Genomic DNA, 19,565 nt, shown 5'->3' with positions numbered 1-19,565 from the left:
AATGAAAAGGGACTCATGACTTCAAAGAGCAATTATACAAATTAAAGCTAATATGAAATCCCCACAATGGGCAGTATGATACATCAAGTAAGTTCACATCGAATGTATTGTGCTCATGTGTAGTTATTACATCATCTGTAGTCTTTACTAAAGCTGATTTCTGATTATGAACACCTAGGAATAGTTCAAAATTATGGTTTCTCATTGCATCTTCCATGATACTCACTTATTGTGCAGCCAGATGATATTGGGCTTAGGGTTTCCCTCTGCCCGGCAAGTGAAGTAAACGGTGTTTCCCAGAGTAACATCCACATCTTGTGGCTCAGAAGTGATGCGAGGTCTTTCTACAAGAAAAGAGGATTTGTGTTCAGTTCAAGTTGCTTCCCTGAAATCAAGAAAAGCCACAAAGGTAATTGCTCAACATTGGGAATTATCATTGTGCTGCTGACAAGCACTGATCTGTAACTGGACTGGAGCTTAAAATGAAGAAAATGAAGAACAGCTTCTCTTCTAAATAACTATTTTTACCTAATAAATATAAACTAAAAGTCCTCAATTTCATCTTCAACCAATAATTAACACAAGAGTGCAAAACCAGTTTAGATAGCTTGGAGTATGTAACAGCTGAGGTCAGTTGGTAGCAACCTTACATTTGACTCGGAAGGTTGTATTGAATCAGGATTTCAACACAATCCAGATGACATCTTGTTTCAGATTGGAGAACATTGCATTGCTGTGAATGTCTTTATAATTACCATCTGGATATCCAGATGGTTGGTTGACAAGGCTCTGTAATCTAGCCTTCAGTTCTCCCTCCAGGGATCAAACAACCTATAGGATCAACCCTCCAATGCTTGGACTCTATGCCTCAAAACCCCACACAATGACATGGGCTTGACTCCTTGTGTAGGGATCAGTAGCTGGTTCCCAGCTCTTACTCTATCTTTATATAGGTCTTCCTAACTATGCTCAGTGAACTGAAAGGAAAAACATTGTACAATAAAGTTGTGTTTTCACAAGTTGCCTAACCACAGATATGGGAGGGACACACATCAAAATTCAAAGCTGGAAGGACAGAAGTTTGAGTTACTAGAAATTGTTTTAAGTATAATCAGCTGCATGTGGATGATCAGATTATGATTGAGTTCAACAACCTCCATTGTATTTAAATAATGACTTTGAACTTTTGTCAATGTTATAATTTTTTAATAAGGTTGAACATCTTAAAAGCATAATATTTATTGTATTAATTACAAGGAAAGAAAAGGGGTTTTCACTTTTCATGTTCACAAAGTACTCCACAAACTTTAGGGAAAGAAGCAATTACAGTTAAACAGTTCTCCTCGATAAATTACACAGTAGATTTTTGTACAAATTCTGACGAGGGCAAGATCAATTAGGTTTTCCTAACATTTCCATTCAGGATAGATTACTTATGATGTGGACTAGGTTGAACTTATTTTAAGCTTCATTTCTTGCTCACATCATATTTGTATAATAATATAAATATTTTTTTGAAATTGAAATTCCTGATTATTGAGAAGGAACATGAGTCAGTCAAGCATTGTTGATGGGTGTTCAATCCTGAAGAAAAACAAAAAGATTAAAAAGAAGTAGGGGGGATAAAAGAAAAATTGCTCAATTCAACACAAAGTAAAAATTAAAACAGAAACTCTACCCAACTTGCAAGGCTCAATTACTCAATAGTTTGTCTCTGAGACCACCAGCAGAGACCAGAGTTGGGAAAGAGCTACAGAACAGAAACAGCCTATCCAACCTTACCTCATTCATAAAACCTTCCAGTCCAGGTAGCATCCTAGTAAATCTTTCTTGTTTAATTATATCCTTTCGATAGTAGGGCGACCAGAACCGCATGTAGTACTCTAAATTTGGCCTCACCAGTATCTTATACTGCTGCAATAAGACCTCCCATCTCTTATATTCATTGTTCTGACTGATGAAAGCAAGCATACCCAAAGCTTTCTTCACCACTTTGTCTGCTTGTGACTTCACTTTCAAGGAGCTACGAACCTAAACCCTTGGATCTCTCTGTTCTATAACACTGCCCAAGGCCCTACCATTGGCTGTAAATCCTACCTTGGTTTTGTTTACCAAAATACAACACCTTGCATTTATCTAAATTAAACTCCATTCCTCATCCCACTGGCCAAGTTGATTAAAATCTCACTATATTCCCAGATAACCCTCTTCACTGTCCACTACATCACCAATCTTGGTGTTATCTGCAGATATACAAACTATACATCCTAAATTCTTATCCAAACCATTTATATAAATGACCAATAACAGTGGCCCCAGCACTGATCTTTATGGCACACCGTTGATCACTGGCTTCCATTCTGAAAAACAACCCTCTTCCACCACCCTCTATCTTCTACCATTAAGCCAATTTTGTATCTAATTGGCTAGCTCTCCATGAATCCCGAGAGATTTAACTTTACTCAACAACCTATCATGTGGTACCTTGTCAAACGCCTTGCTTAAGTCTGTGTAGACAAAGTCTACTGCTTTGCCTTACTCTACGTTGTTGGCCACCCCTTCCAAACAAAAACTCAATCATATTCATGAGATATGATTTCCCACACACAAAGCCATACTGACTACCCAAATAAATCTTTGCCTCTCTAAATGCCTATAGATCCTGTCTCTCAGAATCCCCTCTAACAACTGATCCACTACAAATGTTAGACTCACCGGTCCGTAGTTCCCAGGCATTTTCCTGCAGCCACTTCTTAAATAATGGCACAAGATTATCCACCCTCCAATCTTTAGGCACTTCACCCATGGTAGTCAACAATACAAATACATTTTTTGGGCCCCACTGACAGGATGGAGCCAAGCTGAAGTGGTAGCTCTTTGGTATATAGTCAATATAGTGCTCAACATTGATACTGAATCCTATGATGTCTCAAGGCATCAAGCTAAAAATGGGCCAGGAAACTTGCTGATTACCCCATACCATATTGCCTGAAGGAGTACTTCATTTGAACATGGAGAGTTGAAAGGGTAGAGAATGTCATCTGAGTATGTGGCTTCAATATTCATCACCAAGAGAGGTTCCACAGCACCACCTGCTGACCAAGGCACCTGGTGTAGAGGGCCAGACTTCAAACTCATCTAGCATTATATGACTAGGTATCCATTAGATGTAGTGGGCCCTGAGCAGCAGCAGAATCATACTCTGCATGACTTAGACAATCTGCAAACTCACAGCCCTGCATATCTCCCAGTCTATAGTTATCATCAAGCCAGGGACTCACCCTGGTTCAATGAAGGGGCAGAACGACATGCCAGGAGTAGCACCAGCCAGACTTCAGCAGGAGATGACAACCTGCTGAAACTCTTGTGGTCTTCAGCTACAAACAGGACAACTTGCATGCCAAATAGCATAACCAACCCCACAATCAATGGTTGGATTTATCTCTACAGTCCTGCACATTTAGTTGGACATTTTGGTGGACAATGAAACAAACTTATTGGAGGAGGAGGCTGCTCTCCAACAACTGAATCCTCTGTTATCAGGGAGCCCAGAACATCAGGGCAAAAATAAGACTGAAACAGTGGAGTTCTGTGGTGATGATGCATTTCAACCTCATCTAGTGGCTCCCAGCATTATAGATACCAATCTTCAGAAAATTTGATTGACTCCACACATGGTCAAGAAATGGCTGTAGGCACCGAGAGGATGGATTTTTGGCTCAAGAGTCTAGAACTAGGGAATATGGTTCCATATGTCTGTCAATGATGAAAATGGTGAATCTCTCAAAAACTGGACATCCTGCCATTGAATACTCCATTTCTAATTATTAATGGGGGATGGATTTGGGGACAGCCCAGTCTTCACACATGCAGGGTTCAGTGCAACAGCTACTGAAAATGTGTTGCTGGAAAAGCGCAGCAGGTCAGCCAGCATCCAAGGAACAGGAGAATCGACGTTTTGGGCATAAGCCCTTCTTCAGTGCAACAGCTAGCCAGTGAAATGATTAATTGTTGTATCCTTTGATGGAGAAAGTGTGTGCAAAACAGACCAAGTCAGAGCAGGTCTGTTTCAGTGAATTTATTCTGTATAACCAGGGTACCCTTTTGGATATGATCCCAGGACACATTGTGGGGAGTGGGGTGTGGTGGTGGTGGGGGGGGGGGGGCACGCGGTGCGCGGTCTGGTATATATGCAGTGAAGGTCTGATGCACTTTAGGTGGGTCAGGTACTCAATGGAGTTGTTGTAAATGCACAGAACATTGTCCAAAAAGTGTATAAACTCACCAAAATCATCTAAGCTGTCAAAGAATCTAGAATACAAATGGTTCTTTACATGAGAGATTCATTGAAGGAACTGAATTTTGTTTTAATCAGAGCATTTTTTTAAAAATTGTGATGTCATCAATAGGGACAAATAAAGTTATGTTAGCATGACTCCTGAGGTTTCCCCATTGTGGATAGTAGGTGGTCAGACACTAAGTTGGCATAAGAGCTATAAAAGGGCAAAGGTGGTGAGTAGAGGAGCATAGACTAGCAAAGGGAGAAACGAGAGATTATGGAGATGAAGGCAACTGGGCACAGTGGCATAAGTTCACAGAAGGGTTAAAAAAGTGGGAGTACAGTGCGAAAGCAAGGTACGGAGGGTAAGGAGTGGCAAGGGATAGCCTGTTGGGGATTGGGGGATCTGTCAGGGAAGAGAGTTTGTGAGGAGTTCTTATATAGTAGAAAATAACTATTTGAACAGAGTATAGGTTCACACTTTTAGTGAGAGCTTTATTTGAGTTAGCCAGATGCCATTCTGATTACTAGTTTCCATAATTACACAATCTGTTCAAACCCAAATAATTCAATTAATACATCCATCATTTGTCCCTTTTTACCATTAGGTCTCTGACATACCTTCAGACCATATTTGATAATAACAGGGGTGAGGGTTTGAGGGACATTTTTGGTCTCATTCCTTTTTGGTTGAACTGCAGTACAGGACTGTGCATGGAGGCAGACTGCATTCACAGCAAGAAACTCATGCTTTGGAGTTCACTTCAGGGAACCTGCCATCCCAGAACAAAAACCTGACCTTCCAGGCCAATTATTATCCCAGGTAAAGTTTGAGAGGATGGGAAACATCCTGTCTTCATGTTCCTAACTGCAGATGAAAATTGGGGCCATAGACTCAAATCAAGGGTTGGTCACAGAGGTCTGTGAATCTTTTGAATTCTCCACCCCAGAGATCAATGTGTCTTCAGATAATTAGTATATTCAAGAATGAGGGAGATGGTTTTTAGACTAAGTGAATCAAAAGATAAGGGGCTCAGGCAACAAAGTAGATTCAAAGTTAAAGATCAGAAACAAGGCTATCAAATAATAAAGCACGCTCCTCCTACCTTAAGTTATGTTAATTATCAATAATTAATAACTTTAGCTTATCCTCTTAAATGGGATAAGTTAACTTGGGTTTTCAACTTTCCTGCACTTTTCTGAATCAAGTCGAGACACAGATATCATCCCTTATTACGCTAATGCATACTGTAATGAAGATGAAATGCACCAAATGTTTATAAAGATTAATTGGCATGTCCTGATGAGAACATGCTCTTGTTTTTTTCATCAACCCTGCATATTGTACTGTATTTAAGAATCCGCAACAGATTCTTCTCCTTAAGAATATATTCATTTATTTCTGTACCGTCATTACCTGTTTATCTTCCCCATTTTTATGGATTCCCTTTTGCTCTACATTAACCAATCCCACACATTTCTTGTCCCATTTCCTAACCTATACAGATCCCTCTGCACCTGATCTGTTTCTTTCTTAAAATACACCCTCCAAATTTTAAATCATTAGCAGACTTAGAGAATAGCATAATTTCTTCCAAATCATTAACATACGATGAAAACAATGATTCTAGAACAGATCCATTTGACATCTGGACTTAGCTACTGTTGCTTTACCAACTAAATCATTGGTTTTGCAGTCCAAATGTTCCTCTTAATTCAAATCATTCTATCACATGAAAAATCAATGTCTGCATCAAATGTACTGCTGAAGGTTTTAAACCTATTGAGTTCATCTGATTAGCTAACTTAGCTCTATACTCAAAAAAAAGTCTAATAGTCAGCAAAACCTGTTACTTGCAAAGCCACATTCACTACTTATCACATTAGTTTTCGCCTAAAACGTTCTCCTTTTTGAATCATTTTTATTAATTTACCCACTACTGATGCCTGTAAATTCCCTGGGTACTCTTCCTTTCATGGTTTTTAGAAATTATCCTTTTTTCTCCAGTATTCTTATACAACATCTTTACTCAAATGTTCCACTTACAATGTATTAAGATAACGTTTCCAAAGCTTTTTAGCAACCATCTTTTTTTCTAGGAAATTATGTACATAAAAACATTTTTAAAATGTTATAATCCACAATAAAACAATCAAAGCTAAACTATTCAATTGCTTTTATTGCATTTGAAAATTTGCCAGGGGTATTTATATCCAGACTGTCTCTTGCATACAGTATCTAGGAATTCAGTTGATGAGTGTCCCCACAATATGTCAACTCAGATGAGCAGGTAGCAGAGGAAATCTCCCAGTATGCAGAATGAAGAAAACCCTCTGTTTACTGGCCCTCCATAAACATTTGAAACCACCTTCCTTCTGCATTCAATGATCATGGCTCAAAGCTCCCTGCCATCTGATGAGAAACATAGATTAAAATCCAGAGTTGTTACTGTCAAGGTACTCTGTCAAGGTAACTTCCACATTATCTCCTTGTGTAAGCAATAGATTAAAGCTTGAACTTCAAACTTTGCTCTAACTTTAATATCAGGTGAATAGTTACTACAATTGCAGATTAGTGATATATAACAAAAATTAATCAAGCAATCCTGCAACTCTCACCAATCTCTGTCTCAGTCTAAAATGTTCCTACTCCATGTCCCAGCTCCAGACCACTTTCACTACAGATCCAGTGGCAACTTGCTCTCAGCTCTTACAATTCAATTTTGGGCCTCAGCTCAAGGATCTCAATTCGTCAAATTCCCTCCATTGCTGCATAAATGTCAGCCTCATGCTGTGTTCCTGAAGTCCTACTCCAACTCGCACTATGCTGAATGAATCCATTCACTCAGCCAGTTACACTGAGTGTTACACAGTGTTACACTGACTGACTGATTGCTTGCTTTGCTCCACCCCCCACCAACTATTGTACTCCCTCTCCCTGTGGGCAAACATCCATGAAGAAACCCAGAGGATAGTGATTAGTTAACAAAACAAAATAATGGAGACAATTTAATTTACTTACCACAATTAAACTCCTGCACTGTTACTGTTGTAATCGACCGTCCCTGCAATCTACTGGGATGCTCACAGGTAGCAGCTGTCTGGGCGTTACCATGTTCAGCATATTTCTTCAGGAGTTCTGCCAGCCACATTAACTCACAGTCACAGATCAGTGAATTGGAGTCCAAGCGACTATAAAATACAATTATAAAAGAAATATTACAAAGTTAGAGAACAGTTCATAGGCTACACAGGTAAATTGTTTAGTGAGTGTGTACTCGTGAGATTATAATCCAATTTTTGTTAAACATCTTTGAAGATTTAATCCTGTCATAAAGAATTTCCATCCCACTTGAATATCATGCACAACTTAAAATCTTGTTTTTTTTAAGAAGCATATTTATATTTGCTGGTTTTGTTTCAATTTAGTGCACCTTGACATTCAGGAAGAGTGCTTACCACTTATCTCTTTGATGAATCAATCCTGATTAAGAATATCAGCAATACATCCAGCCTTATCCAGTCCATTGTTTTTCTGGCTGTTCTTCCATAACCTGCCCTCCAGAAGCTTAAGCATAAGCAAATGCAGGTCACAATTTTATACCCCCCCCACCCCCAGTGCAGGCTGTGGAGAGGGTGAGAGTGATGGGCATGAAATCGTGAGAGATGCTGTACCCACCATTCACCCACCTCCATTGGGAAAATGTCAGGTGGCTCACTCATCCTTGGATAATTGAGGATTTTAAGTGGCCAATTAATGTTTATCAGTGAGGAGCATGGTAACCTTGCTGCAGTCTTGGGGAGGAGTGGCATTCTTCTTGTGCCTAATGGGGAGCAGACCAACAAAAGGATCCACCCCTCCTACACCAGCCTATCTGCTGGTGCCCAATATGACCTTTATGACTGGCCCAAGCAAAGCTGCACAACTGATTGATCCTCCCACATCAGGAAGAGGCATGATCTCAGGCAATTAATTCCCCAAATGATCATAAAGTCGGGTTGTGGCTTCTGCGGCCAGTGGAGATGGGCTTTCCCAGTATCTTTTCAGCCAGTGGGTGGGCCCACTTCCTCCATGTCAAATGCAGCTCACAGTGAACACAGCCTTGTCATACAAATTAAATACCCACATGCTACATTCTCATGGCTACACTCAAATTCATAGCAATTCCTGAAGTGTAGCCATGAAAAGATCCATTTACTCAATTAACAGATGGCAATATAACAAAGAAATTTGCAACTTTGCATTTACTCACTTTTAACCAAGTTTTGTAATTTCTGTGCTGAGTAATAAACAGCTTGTTTTTTCCAGAACAGATGAACTGTGATCATTAGTCAGCATAATTGATTGTGTAGGTTTTATAAACCCTCCTGTCAATGACAGTGGATCAATTCGCAAAACAGCTCAGCAGGAAAGATTTCTATTGCCTTGTCACCACATCTAAACCTGTAGCTGAGGGTAGATTCATGATTTCAATTTTGAGGCACTTAGTGAATATATTAGTACAAATTGGGCTAAACAAAGATAGCGTTTTTTTTGCAGAGCTGATTAAGTAAAGGGAATGACAATAGTTGTGCTCCCAGCAAGGGATTTCTACTCTGTCTATGCTGCTTTACTGTTACAGTACTGCAATATTGGTCCTGCTAACTCCCCACTGACATGTCGCATGGCAGTTCACCAAAGCAAATCTATTGGTTTTGCTAGGGCTAGCCACTTAAAATACATGAAACATTGGCAGACATGTAAACACAAGGAAAACTGAGCTTACAAATTAACCTGCTCCACAGAAGTTGAATTTAACAGCATAAATACCAGGAAATGGTTTGTGGATGCAGGCTCCTGGAACCAGACTTAAAAGAGAAATATAAAACCCAGTTAATTGATGGGCATGTAGCCAACTGTCTTTCCAGGTTCCAGTGAAAATAAAATGGAGTAGGAGTCATCGAGTCATATAGCACAGAACCAGACCCTTCGCTCCAACTAGTCCACGCCAACCATGTTCCCAAATTAAACTAGTCCCTCCAAATCTTTCCTACTTATGTATCTGTTCAAAATGTCTTTAAGTATTGTAACTGTACCTGCATTCACCAATTCCTCTGGCAGGTCATTCTGCAAACTAACCATTCCTTTTTTTTTATCAGATGAATATTTGCTTGATCTATAACCATCTTGTCCTTTTTTAAAACTTTTTCCTTTCACATTAAAAATATGCCCTGAGTTTTGAACTCCCCCACTCACAATCATGAGGGCCATAGATAAACCTCTATAAGGTCACCTCTCCCCTCAATCCATTATGTTGCACTTAAAAAAAAAGCCCCAGCCCCTTATTTTAACTCAAACCCCCCATTCCTGTCAACATCCTGGTAAATCTTTTCTGAACCCTGTCCAATTTAATAATATCCTCCCTATGACAGGGTGACTAGATGTGCACACAATACTTTGGAAGAGGCCTTACCAATATCCTTTATAACCACAACAGTACATCCCAACTCCTATACTCAAAGGTCTGAGCAATGAAGGCAAGTGTGCTGAACGCCTTCCTAACTACCATATCTACCTGTGATGCAACTTTCAAAGAATTATATACCCGAACACTTCAGTCTCTCTATTCTACAACATTGTCCAGAGCGCTACCATTAACTGTATAAGTCCTGTCCTTGTTGGCTTTACCAAAATGCAATACCTCACACTTATCCAAATTAAACTCTATCTGCCACTCCTCAGCCCATTGACTCAAGTGGTCAAGATCTCTGTAATCGTGGATAACCTTCTTCACTGTCCACTATGCCACCAATTATGGTGTTGTCTGCAAATTCACGAACCAGCCTCCTAAATTCTCATCCAAATCATTTATATAAATGACAAAAAGCAGTGTACCATGTACCGATTGCTATGGAATACTGCTGGTCACATGTCTCCAGTCTGAAAAACAACCCTCCACCATAACCACCCTTTGTGTCTTACCGTCAAGCCAATTTTGTATCCAACTGGCAAGTTCTCTCTGAATCCCATGTGATCTAACTTTAATAATTAGTCTACCATGAGGAACCTTGTCAAAGGCTTTACTAAAGTCCAGCTAAAAAACAGCTACAGCTCTGCCCTCCTCAATCTTGGTTACTTCATTTAAAAACTCAAATCATGCTCGTGAGACACTATTTTCCTCACACAAAACCATACTGCCTATCCCTAAGCAATCCCTTCCTCACCAAATACATAGCAATCCTATCTTTCAGTATCCCCTCCAACAACCTATCCACCACTACTGGCAGACTTACAAGTCTATAGTTCCCAGCCTTCTCCTTACAGCCTTTCTTAAATAAAAAGCCAACATTAGCCACTCTCCAGTTCTCTGGCACTTCACCCATGGTTATAGATCAAGCAAATATTCATCTGATACTGTCACATGGAATGCCAGTACATTGTGGGCGGCACGGTGGCACAGTGGTTAGCACTGCTGCCTCACAGCACCAGAGACCCGGGTTTTCAATTCCCGCCTCAGGCGATTGACTGTGTGGAGTTTGCATGTTCTCCCCGTGTCTGCGTGGGTTTCCTCCGGGTGCTCCGGTTTCCTCCCACAGTCCAAAGATGTGCAGGTCAGGTGAATTGGCCATGCTAAATTGCCCGTAGTGTTAGGTAAGGGGTAAATGTAGGGGTATGGGTGGGTTGTGCTTCGGCGGGTCGGTGTGGAGTTGTTGGGCCAAAGGGCCTGTTTCCACACTGTAATGTAATGTAATGTAATGTAATCCCAGAACACTCAGCCACAGTACTACAGATTATCTACAGAGAATGCTAATCCTCATTATCCATGGATAGTCACTTTCAACATCAGCCTCAGCTTCAGGTTTCACCTTTCTGTAGTTAATACTCAGCATTTCTGAGATTTTTGGGTTTTCCTAAACTTCTGCCATAATGTAGTAAAATGATAGCAATCCTGGAGAAACTGCATTTATATAATTGCTCTTGGGTTTCCATCCACCTTGGCAAAATAACAGCAAATCCTGTGGAAATTCTATTCTTCATGGTTTGACCAACAGCTGTGTAAATTCAGCATCTCATTGAAAAATCCATACCTATCTTTGTTAACACAGTGGTTTTGGAGTGGGAAAGCTTTAACAATTTCTTCCTTGTTTGTTCTTCATCCAATGTGGGCGCACCTTCCTGGAGAAGGCGGTGGTGAACTGGTTTCCTGAACCACTGCAGCCTAAGGTGTGGGCACACTCTGCCATTCAGAAATGAGGTCCAGGATTTTGGACAAGTGACAGTGAAGAAATGCAATACAGTTCCAACTCAGGAGGGAGAGAGAATTGGTGGGGAACTTGCATGTGGCTGCGGTCCTATGTAGCTGCTTGTCCTTCTGAATAGGAGAGGTGTGCATTAGGAATGTGTTGTCAATAGACACAAAGCAATTTCCAAACCCATGTTTTGGTTGGGAACCAAATCAAAACCAGAAGGCAACAAGAGAATATTTGTCCATGTCTACACCAATGATTTCATTTATTACCCACCACTGACTTTGTTTCGTGTTATGCTGGTAACAGCGCTAGTCACTCCTATTCCACCCATACAGTCATACTGCTTTTGAATTGTTTGGTATAAGCCTTCAATTTCAAATTTCAAATAGTGTGCTCATGTTTCTCCTCTGGCACTGCTCATTTGAAAACTTGGTTGTAATGTAAGAAGGGCAGACTCCAAAGTGCTTCACCTTGGCACACAGCAAATCAATTCAAGTAGGAAAACTCTTTGAATACAAATGTACTCAATTTCACAACAGTTACTTAAGCAAATGTTACTTACAGTCTTTTCAATGATTCAAGTTGGTGGAAAGTCCCTGGATGTATTCTTGATAGTCTATTGTTGTGCAAGAACCTGCAAAATTAAAGAATCATGGATTTAAAAATAGTATTAGTTGGTTTGTGATAAACAGCTGTTGCCTTTTTGTGTTCAACTCAGAATTATAATCAAATGTTGTTCGAGACAATTGTAGTGTTCAGGAATTAGCTGGAAGGCTCTCAGTTTTCAACTTAAATCATTCATTTCAGGGTCTGGGAGAAATTCCCACTTCCACTATTCCACCAAGCAATTATTCATTTATTTTAAACATGTCATTCATTGTTCATTTAATGACTGCAAGACAAGAGCAGAGGGGAGTTTTTAGAATAATGTGCTAAATATTTGTACATTGATAACTGATGGTGCAATTTCAAGGCCCTTTGTTAGATCAAAAGCTCAAGGACATTAGACATCTTAAAGCTGTTTGCACAGTGCTGTTTCCAAATGATCAGTTTTGGAAAAAAAAGCAAAAATTATTTGTATCAAGAGGCTGTACTCACAATCTTTCAAGTTTAGGAAGGTCAGTAAAAGTTTCAGATTCTAACACTTCTATATTATTGAAGTGAAGATACCTGTTAGAGGGAAAAGAAAATTTGATTATATAACTGCAGTAAAAGAAATGGTCATTCCATTGTCGGGCTAACTCTTGTTATCTTTCAATAGAAATGTTCATCCAATTACCTTTGAAATGACCTAATGGCCTTTATCTCAACAGGTAATACAGAGGCCAGGATGAATGACCTACGGACAGGAGTTCAAATTCCACCATGGCAATGGGAAATTTAAATTCTGTTCACTTCATAACTAAGTACACGAAGTTGGTCTCTTTAACAATGATGGCAATACTGTCATGATATAATGTAAGTGTAATTTCAAAGGCGTTTATCTGAAAATGCTGACAATCATTAGCCTTCTCCATACAGACGTAATATTAACAATCCCATAATTCTGCACTCATAACAAAGGAACAATAGTCAACGTCAGATGTGTTTACAAATAAAAACAGAAATTTCTAAAAAATCTCAGCAGCTCTGGCAGCATCTGTCGACAGAAATCACAGTTAGTTCTGAGGAGGGGTCAGTGGACCCAATACGTTAACTCTGATTTCTCTCCACAAATGCTGCCAGACCTGCTGAGCTTTTCCCGCAATTCCTGTTTTTGTTTCTGATTTCCAGCATCCACAGGTCTTTCAGTTTTTCATTCAGATGTGTTTATGTTGTCTCCCTGTTAACCTATATATCACCTCACTGTCATTGACTCTGAACTTGCCTCCAATATGGCCAACCAAGCCATCACATTAACGGAAATTAGGAAAGGTCAATAAATTCCAACGTTTCCAGCAGTGCATCCATTCCATGTATGAATGAAAACATTATATAGAAAGATCATTTTTAAACTTACAGCTGTTCCAGTGAAACCAATCCCTTGAATGCTTGTGTCTGAATTGTCTGGATTTCATTTTTGTAAAGGTATCTTAAAAGCAAAAGATAACGCTTGTAAGACAATATCTTAAATCAGATAATGTACTGCCAAGTCATCCATCATACTTTTGTTTTTACATCAGGCTTACAATCGTTCACAGACTGTGCATTTTCATTGGGAACCTGACACACACACTTTAGCTTTAAAAGAAGTGCAATGGAACTTTGAAACAGAGATTCATGGATATTCACTCCACTGGTTAGTTAGAAAACCATAGATTTGATCAGAATTACACTGCTTATATCCCTGTGGAGTATTTCATAAATTCCCATTCTGATTTTGACTAGTAGTTTCAAACAATTAGGTGGTGGTCTGGCACAAATGTTAACACTTGCTTCAGGGTCATTAGTTTGAGACATTTTTTGGCACCTTGTGCCTGGACGTCCAAGTATACAAGTCAAATTGGAAAATTAGTAAAAATTGATGGCGTCAGAAGGTTTTCAACTCCAAAATATGTCTACGTATGTTGGATTCTAAGAGTAACATGGCATGACTTAGTTCAGCTTTAACTGCAGATATATCTACCATTACATTCACAGCAGAAACATGGGTTTTTCTCTTATTTCTGGAGAAGAAATTTGAGACTTTTGGCACTATATACTGCTACTAAATGTAATATAAAATTATATCTGTAACTGTCAAAGTAGCAGACATCCTGTTGTCTGAAATTATGCTGCCACTTTCTGAAGTCCACAATAACCTAATTGTTGATCCCACCATAATAGTGATATGAATCTTAGAGTAATTTCCTCTCAAATTTCACACTGATGTTGTTCTTCTCAACTCTTCCCTTTACCCAAAACTGACAGGATTTTGATCCCTACAGCAGCTAACAAGCCATAGACATGAATTCTTCCTTTTGTAAAAGGACGTTTATGCTCACACCTCCTAATCTCCAATACACCAAACTGGTGTATCCCTCCCCACCCATTCCTCTTCCATTATGAATGTTCTGCTTTATGCCAATTGTAGACCAGTTGACAAGTACATTCACATGATGGGTATGAACTGTATTCCCTTTCACTCTTGCATATAGGACCACAGGAGTTGTTTGGAGGCGCATAATATGCATTGGTATGTGTGAACATCCATTTTGAATGGTAGCAATCTAATGAGTCGATGAATGGTAGCGAATGGATGAATGCATAAAATGGGCATGGTGTAGGTTGGTTCAGGTGAGGGTGCGTAGCATGGCAGCTGCGGTTTTAGAAGGGTCAGGCAGTAAGTGGGTAAGATCATCAGTCTGGCAGGTGGGTGAAGTGATAAAAGAAATACAAACAAAGTGCTAGCAAAACTCAGGTCTGGCAACATCCATGGAAAGAGAAAAACAGTTACATTTCAAACCAGATTTGGCACTTCTTCAGAACAGGTGGTAGATAAGTGGTGGAAGTCAGGTTATGGGGATGAGTAATCAGCCAATTTTGTCAGGGTGGTCAGTGACAGTGATATGGATGTCAATTCTGCAGTTATCCAAGTGTTAACTTAGAATTGTTTTGTCTACAGGTAAACATCCAGGTTACTTTGGAACTGTCTGAAGTCTTCAGCTGCAACTCAGTTTGGAGGCATTTGCAATGGGCCCTTGTCAGACTTGAAAGTTTCGCAGACAATTCCTAAACAGGCCATTGCATGTGGACCTCCCTTGGGTCGTAAAACACCTCTCCAGTCACAAGTCTGGTCTCCAATGGTCTAGAGCCTGGAAGATTTGGGCCCTTATCCAGGGCTTGCAAGGTGAGAAGATATTGTGCTTAAGTTCCAGTCCACCTTACTGCACTTAGATTCACAGCATAGTTATTAACTCGCAGTTTTTCCTACAGCATGTGAGAGAATATTGAGGAGGCTTGTTTCGGTTTTACAAAATATAAAATAAACCCATTAACATTAATGGTTAGTTATACATTGTACTGAGTTGAGGACTCTTTCCCAGACATGATTTATAAGCATTCCTCAAACACTTGAAATTTCAAGCTAAAGGGAAACAAAATACATCTGGAGTTTGCAGTGTGTTTGGCAACTTTTAATAACAAGATACACTTCTGCATCATGTTTGGTGATTGGCTGCCCAATGAAATAGCTGTTCCACATTATCCACAGTTAATGAGCACATGGACACCACGTTTGTGAAGCAAACGCAAAGAATGAGATAATATTGAGATCAATATCATCTTGCTGAAAATAGATATCTATAAATCTATGCCACGACACAAGAATATTTATGCACATTTGCTTTCTAATACGAGATGCAACGCACAGCAAGTACGTCTGGGTACGTTAATTGTCAACTCACAGATATTTCAGATTTTCTAGCTCCTCAAATGCCCGCCGTGGAATCCCCTTAATTTGATTATTGTTGAGCAGCCTGCAGGGGGAAAAAAAAAAATCAGTGAACGTATATCATTAAAAATGGTTACGTTTGAATGCACTTCCAAGACTGGATTTTATTTTGGAAAACTATTTGTAGATAATGTAAGGGTAAATGTCTCAAATGACAGATCGGAAAGTTATTCTGTTCTGACAGAATTTATCTGTCTTCAAGGCCCGATATACAGAATAGAAATGCAACATTTCCAAAATTCAAATTAGGCAAACTAATGAATAAAGTATCATTAATATAAGTCAAAGTTGTTTGGGCAGCAGGAGGTGGATTGTCAGGGTTCAAAGCCTGCATGTGGTCTACTCTCAGCTCTCTGCAATCTCCCCTTGCAAGAGAGAGAACAAAACTTCAAGGAGTGGTACAGAACTGGAGGGACAGGTGTAAAAACTAGCAATAACCAGCAGTGTGTGCCCACTGTGTAAGGATAGCTTGTTTCTGGAGGCTGTAGACATCAACAACAGCTTACCATGAAAGGCTAAACCTCCTGGTGCACAACATATTGAGACTGTTGCTATTGTCACTTGGCTAGTCATCCAGAGAAGCAGGCTAATTCTCTGGAAAAACAGGTTCAATTAATACACCTGAAATTTAAGATAATCTATGGTGACCCTGAAACCATTGTTGATTGCTCCAAAAACCCATTTGGTTCACTAATGCCCTTCAGGGAGGGAAACTCTGATCTTATCCTGGCCTAATATGACTCCACATCTATGGCAATGTGGTTGACTCTTAAATGGCCTGGCTAGCCATTCAGGTTGTATTAAAAAGACTGATGAAAGGAATGAAATCAGAGGTACCACCCACATCAACCAAGGGAACAGCATACATAATTCTATTGATTCTACAATGTCCTCCTTACTAAACATCTTGGGGCTTGAGCCAAAATTGGGAGATCTGTCCAAAAGACTAGTTAAACAACAGTCTGTCACTCTCATGGAATCATACTTTACAATGTCCCAGGCAACACCATCACTATCCCTGGGTATGTCCTATACCATTCACAGGACAAAACTACCAGGTGGGGGCATACAGTGAGCATCCAGGCAGGAGGGCTTTACCTTGGAAATCCTCAACATTGATTCCAGATCCTATGAAGTTTCATGCCATCAGGCCAAACATAAACAAGAAAATCTCCTGCTAATTACGACCTGTGGCCCCACATGTCTGATGAATCTATTCTCTTCCATGTTGAACATCACTTGGAGGGTGGCAGGGCCCAGAATATAGTCTGCATGGGACACTATTTCCAAAAGTGACTCAATTGCATCACTGACTGAACTGGTAGAGTCCTAAGGACATAACTCCTAGACCAGGCTTGCGGCATGAGATGAGTGTACAAACAGAAGGGAAAAATTACATGGCTTCATTCTCACCAATCTACTGGTAATAGTTGCATCTGTTCATGCCAGTGTCAGTAGGAGTGATCACCACAGTCCTCTTGGAGACGAAATCCTGTTATCACACGGTGAATGAGATAGACTTCTAACAGATCTAGCAAATTGAGGCTGGGCAACCATGAGGCAATGTGAGCCATCAGTGGCAGCAGCATTGTAATCAACCACAATTTTTAACCTAATGGCACATCCCCCACTCTACCATCATACCAGGGTGTAAACTTTGGTGCAATGAAGAGTGTAGGAGGACATGCCTGGAGCAGAAACAGGCATTGACTCTACTGACTCTACAACGTCCTCCTTACTAAACATCTGAGGGCTTGTGTCAAAATTGGGAGATCTGTCCAAAAGACTAGTTAAACAATAGCATGTCACTCATGAAATCGTACCTTACAACCCCAGGCAACACCATCACTATCCCTGGGTATGTCCTATCCTATCCCCAGGACAAAACTACCAGGACGGGGCAGTACAGTGGCATCAACAAGGAGTCCACCTGAAGTTACAATGCATGCCAAAACAGCATGAAATAGACAGACTCTACCACCAAGAGATTCAGTCTCAACTCTAAATCAGTAACATTTAATTGTGAATGGTAGAGAATAATTAAGCAACTCACTGGAGTAGGCAGCACCATAAACATCCCGAATCTCAACAATGGGGGAATCGAACACTTTGCAAAGACAAAGGCTACTGTATTTGCTAACATCTCCAGTCAGAATTGCCCAGTTGATGACCCATCGGTTTCCAAGCTTCCAAGAATCACTGATGCTAACTTTCAAACAATTTGATTCACTCCACTTTGTATCAAGAAACAGCTGAAGTCACTAGATACAAGAAAGGGTGAGAACCTGGCAACATTCTGACAATAGGACTGAAGACATTTATACCAGAACTAGCTGTGTTCATAGCCAAGCCATTCCAGGGCAGTAACAACATGAACATCAACCCAGCAACGTGGAAAATTTCCCAGTTACAACTGATCTACAACAGGCAGGGCAAATCCAACCTGGCCTATTAGTGTCTCGTCAGTCTAATCTCAATCATCAAGTGATAGAAGTTATCATTGACAGTACTATCAAGCAACTCTTAATTAACCATAATGTGCTCACCCATGTGAAGTTTGGGTTCTGCGAGATCCACTCAGAGGCCTGGTTCAACCGTGGAAAGAAAGAACTCAAATCTAGAGAGAGACCACCCTTGACATCAAGGCAGTAGTCAACCAACTATGATCATTAGAGGTCAAGCATCCCAGCCACAGGACATCACTGGACTTCCTCAGAGTAGTATCTTAGGCCCAACCATCCTCAGTTGCTTCATCAAGGATTTTCCCTCCACCATTTCTGTTCAAGCCTTGTTCCTTTCTTGAATTGTCTGGGAGCTTGCAGACAGAATCCTGGAAAGCGATGTGAGAAGCTCAGGCATGTGAAAGAGCTGGCAGGCTATATCAGAGTCCAGATGGTGAACAAGTATTATCAATTGGTCAGTCGAAAAGCAACTCAGGAAAGTTACATTATCAAGGCTGACCAGGATGAAGGTGTGCTTGGTTGACATTACCCATGACTTCAGATGACAGGGCCGAATCAACAGACTTGGAAAGACAAATTTCACATTTTTGTGTGGGCAGTGATATGGGTGCTTGTGGTTGTGTAAGATATTTTTGTTTTATCAATGATTTGATGTTTAAATTACTTTTTTATTTGAAGTATTGTTTGTCTGTTAACTCGTGTTTATTTTGCATTTACTCTAATTAGTGGAAAGTTGAAGTTATAAGAAAAATGTAATCTTATTAGTAAATTGTGAATCAGAAGTTTGTCTAGTAACCTTGGTTATTTTAGTTTAAAATTACTCCACAGGATCACAACAGTCTCTATAACATAAATCTTATGAAAAGGATTTTGAAGCTTTACAGGTTTTTTTTTGTATCTATTCATATGTTAGCTGGCTTCTGTCAGTTAAAGGCTAACATTATTAACAATGAAGTCTTGAACATGCAGCTGCTTTTGAGACTTTTTTTGTCGCAATACATTTGGCCATCAATCAACCACAGAATTAAACATAGCACACTGTTAATTCATTTCCAAAGTACAGACCACAGCATACTGCTTAATTCTATGATCTTTCAAATGAAACAGGCAGAACATCTTTTAAAGCAGTGTATTGAAATGTTTGGAAAAGACAAGTCTGTGAAAAACGACACATACTTCCAAT

General features: G+C 39.9%; 1 protein-coding gene across 1 annotated transcript in view; it reads right to left on the bottom strand.

Annotated features, from left to right (window-relative positions):
* The window catches only part of LOC122560145 (peroxidasin-like), a 192,835-nt gene that overhangs the window by 70,807 nt on the left and 102,463 nt on the right, over positions 1-19,565 (bottom strand). The window contains exons 3-8 of the mRNA XM_043710451.2: positions 15,874-15,945; positions 13,509-13,580; positions 12,608-12,679; positions 12,072-12,143; positions 7,302-7,471; positions 227-344 (exon numbers count right to left, since the gene is read on the bottom strand). Coding sequence (XP_043566386.2) covers positions 227-344; positions 7,302-7,471; positions 12,072-12,143; positions 12,608-12,679; positions 13,509-13,580; positions 15,874-15,945 — 576 coding nt within the window. The remainder of the gene's footprint in view (positions 1-226; positions 345-7,301; positions 7,472-12,071; positions 12,144-12,607; positions 12,680-13,508; positions 13,581-15,873; positions 15,946-19,565) is intronic.

Source organism: Chiloscyllium plagiosum, unplaced genomic scaffold (assembly GCF_037043375.1).
Source record: "Chiloscyllium plagiosum isolate Xiang-an unplaced genomic scaffold, Cpla_swu_hap1 HiC_scaffold_15, whole genome shotgun sequence".
In the NCBI taxonomy this organism is placed as follows: Eukaryota; Metazoa; Chordata; class Chondrichthyes; order Orectolobiformes; family Hemiscylliidae; genus Chiloscyllium; species Chiloscyllium plagiosum.
Note: the sequence above shows the minus strand (reverse complement) of the source record. Positions and strands in the feature narration are given on the sequence as shown.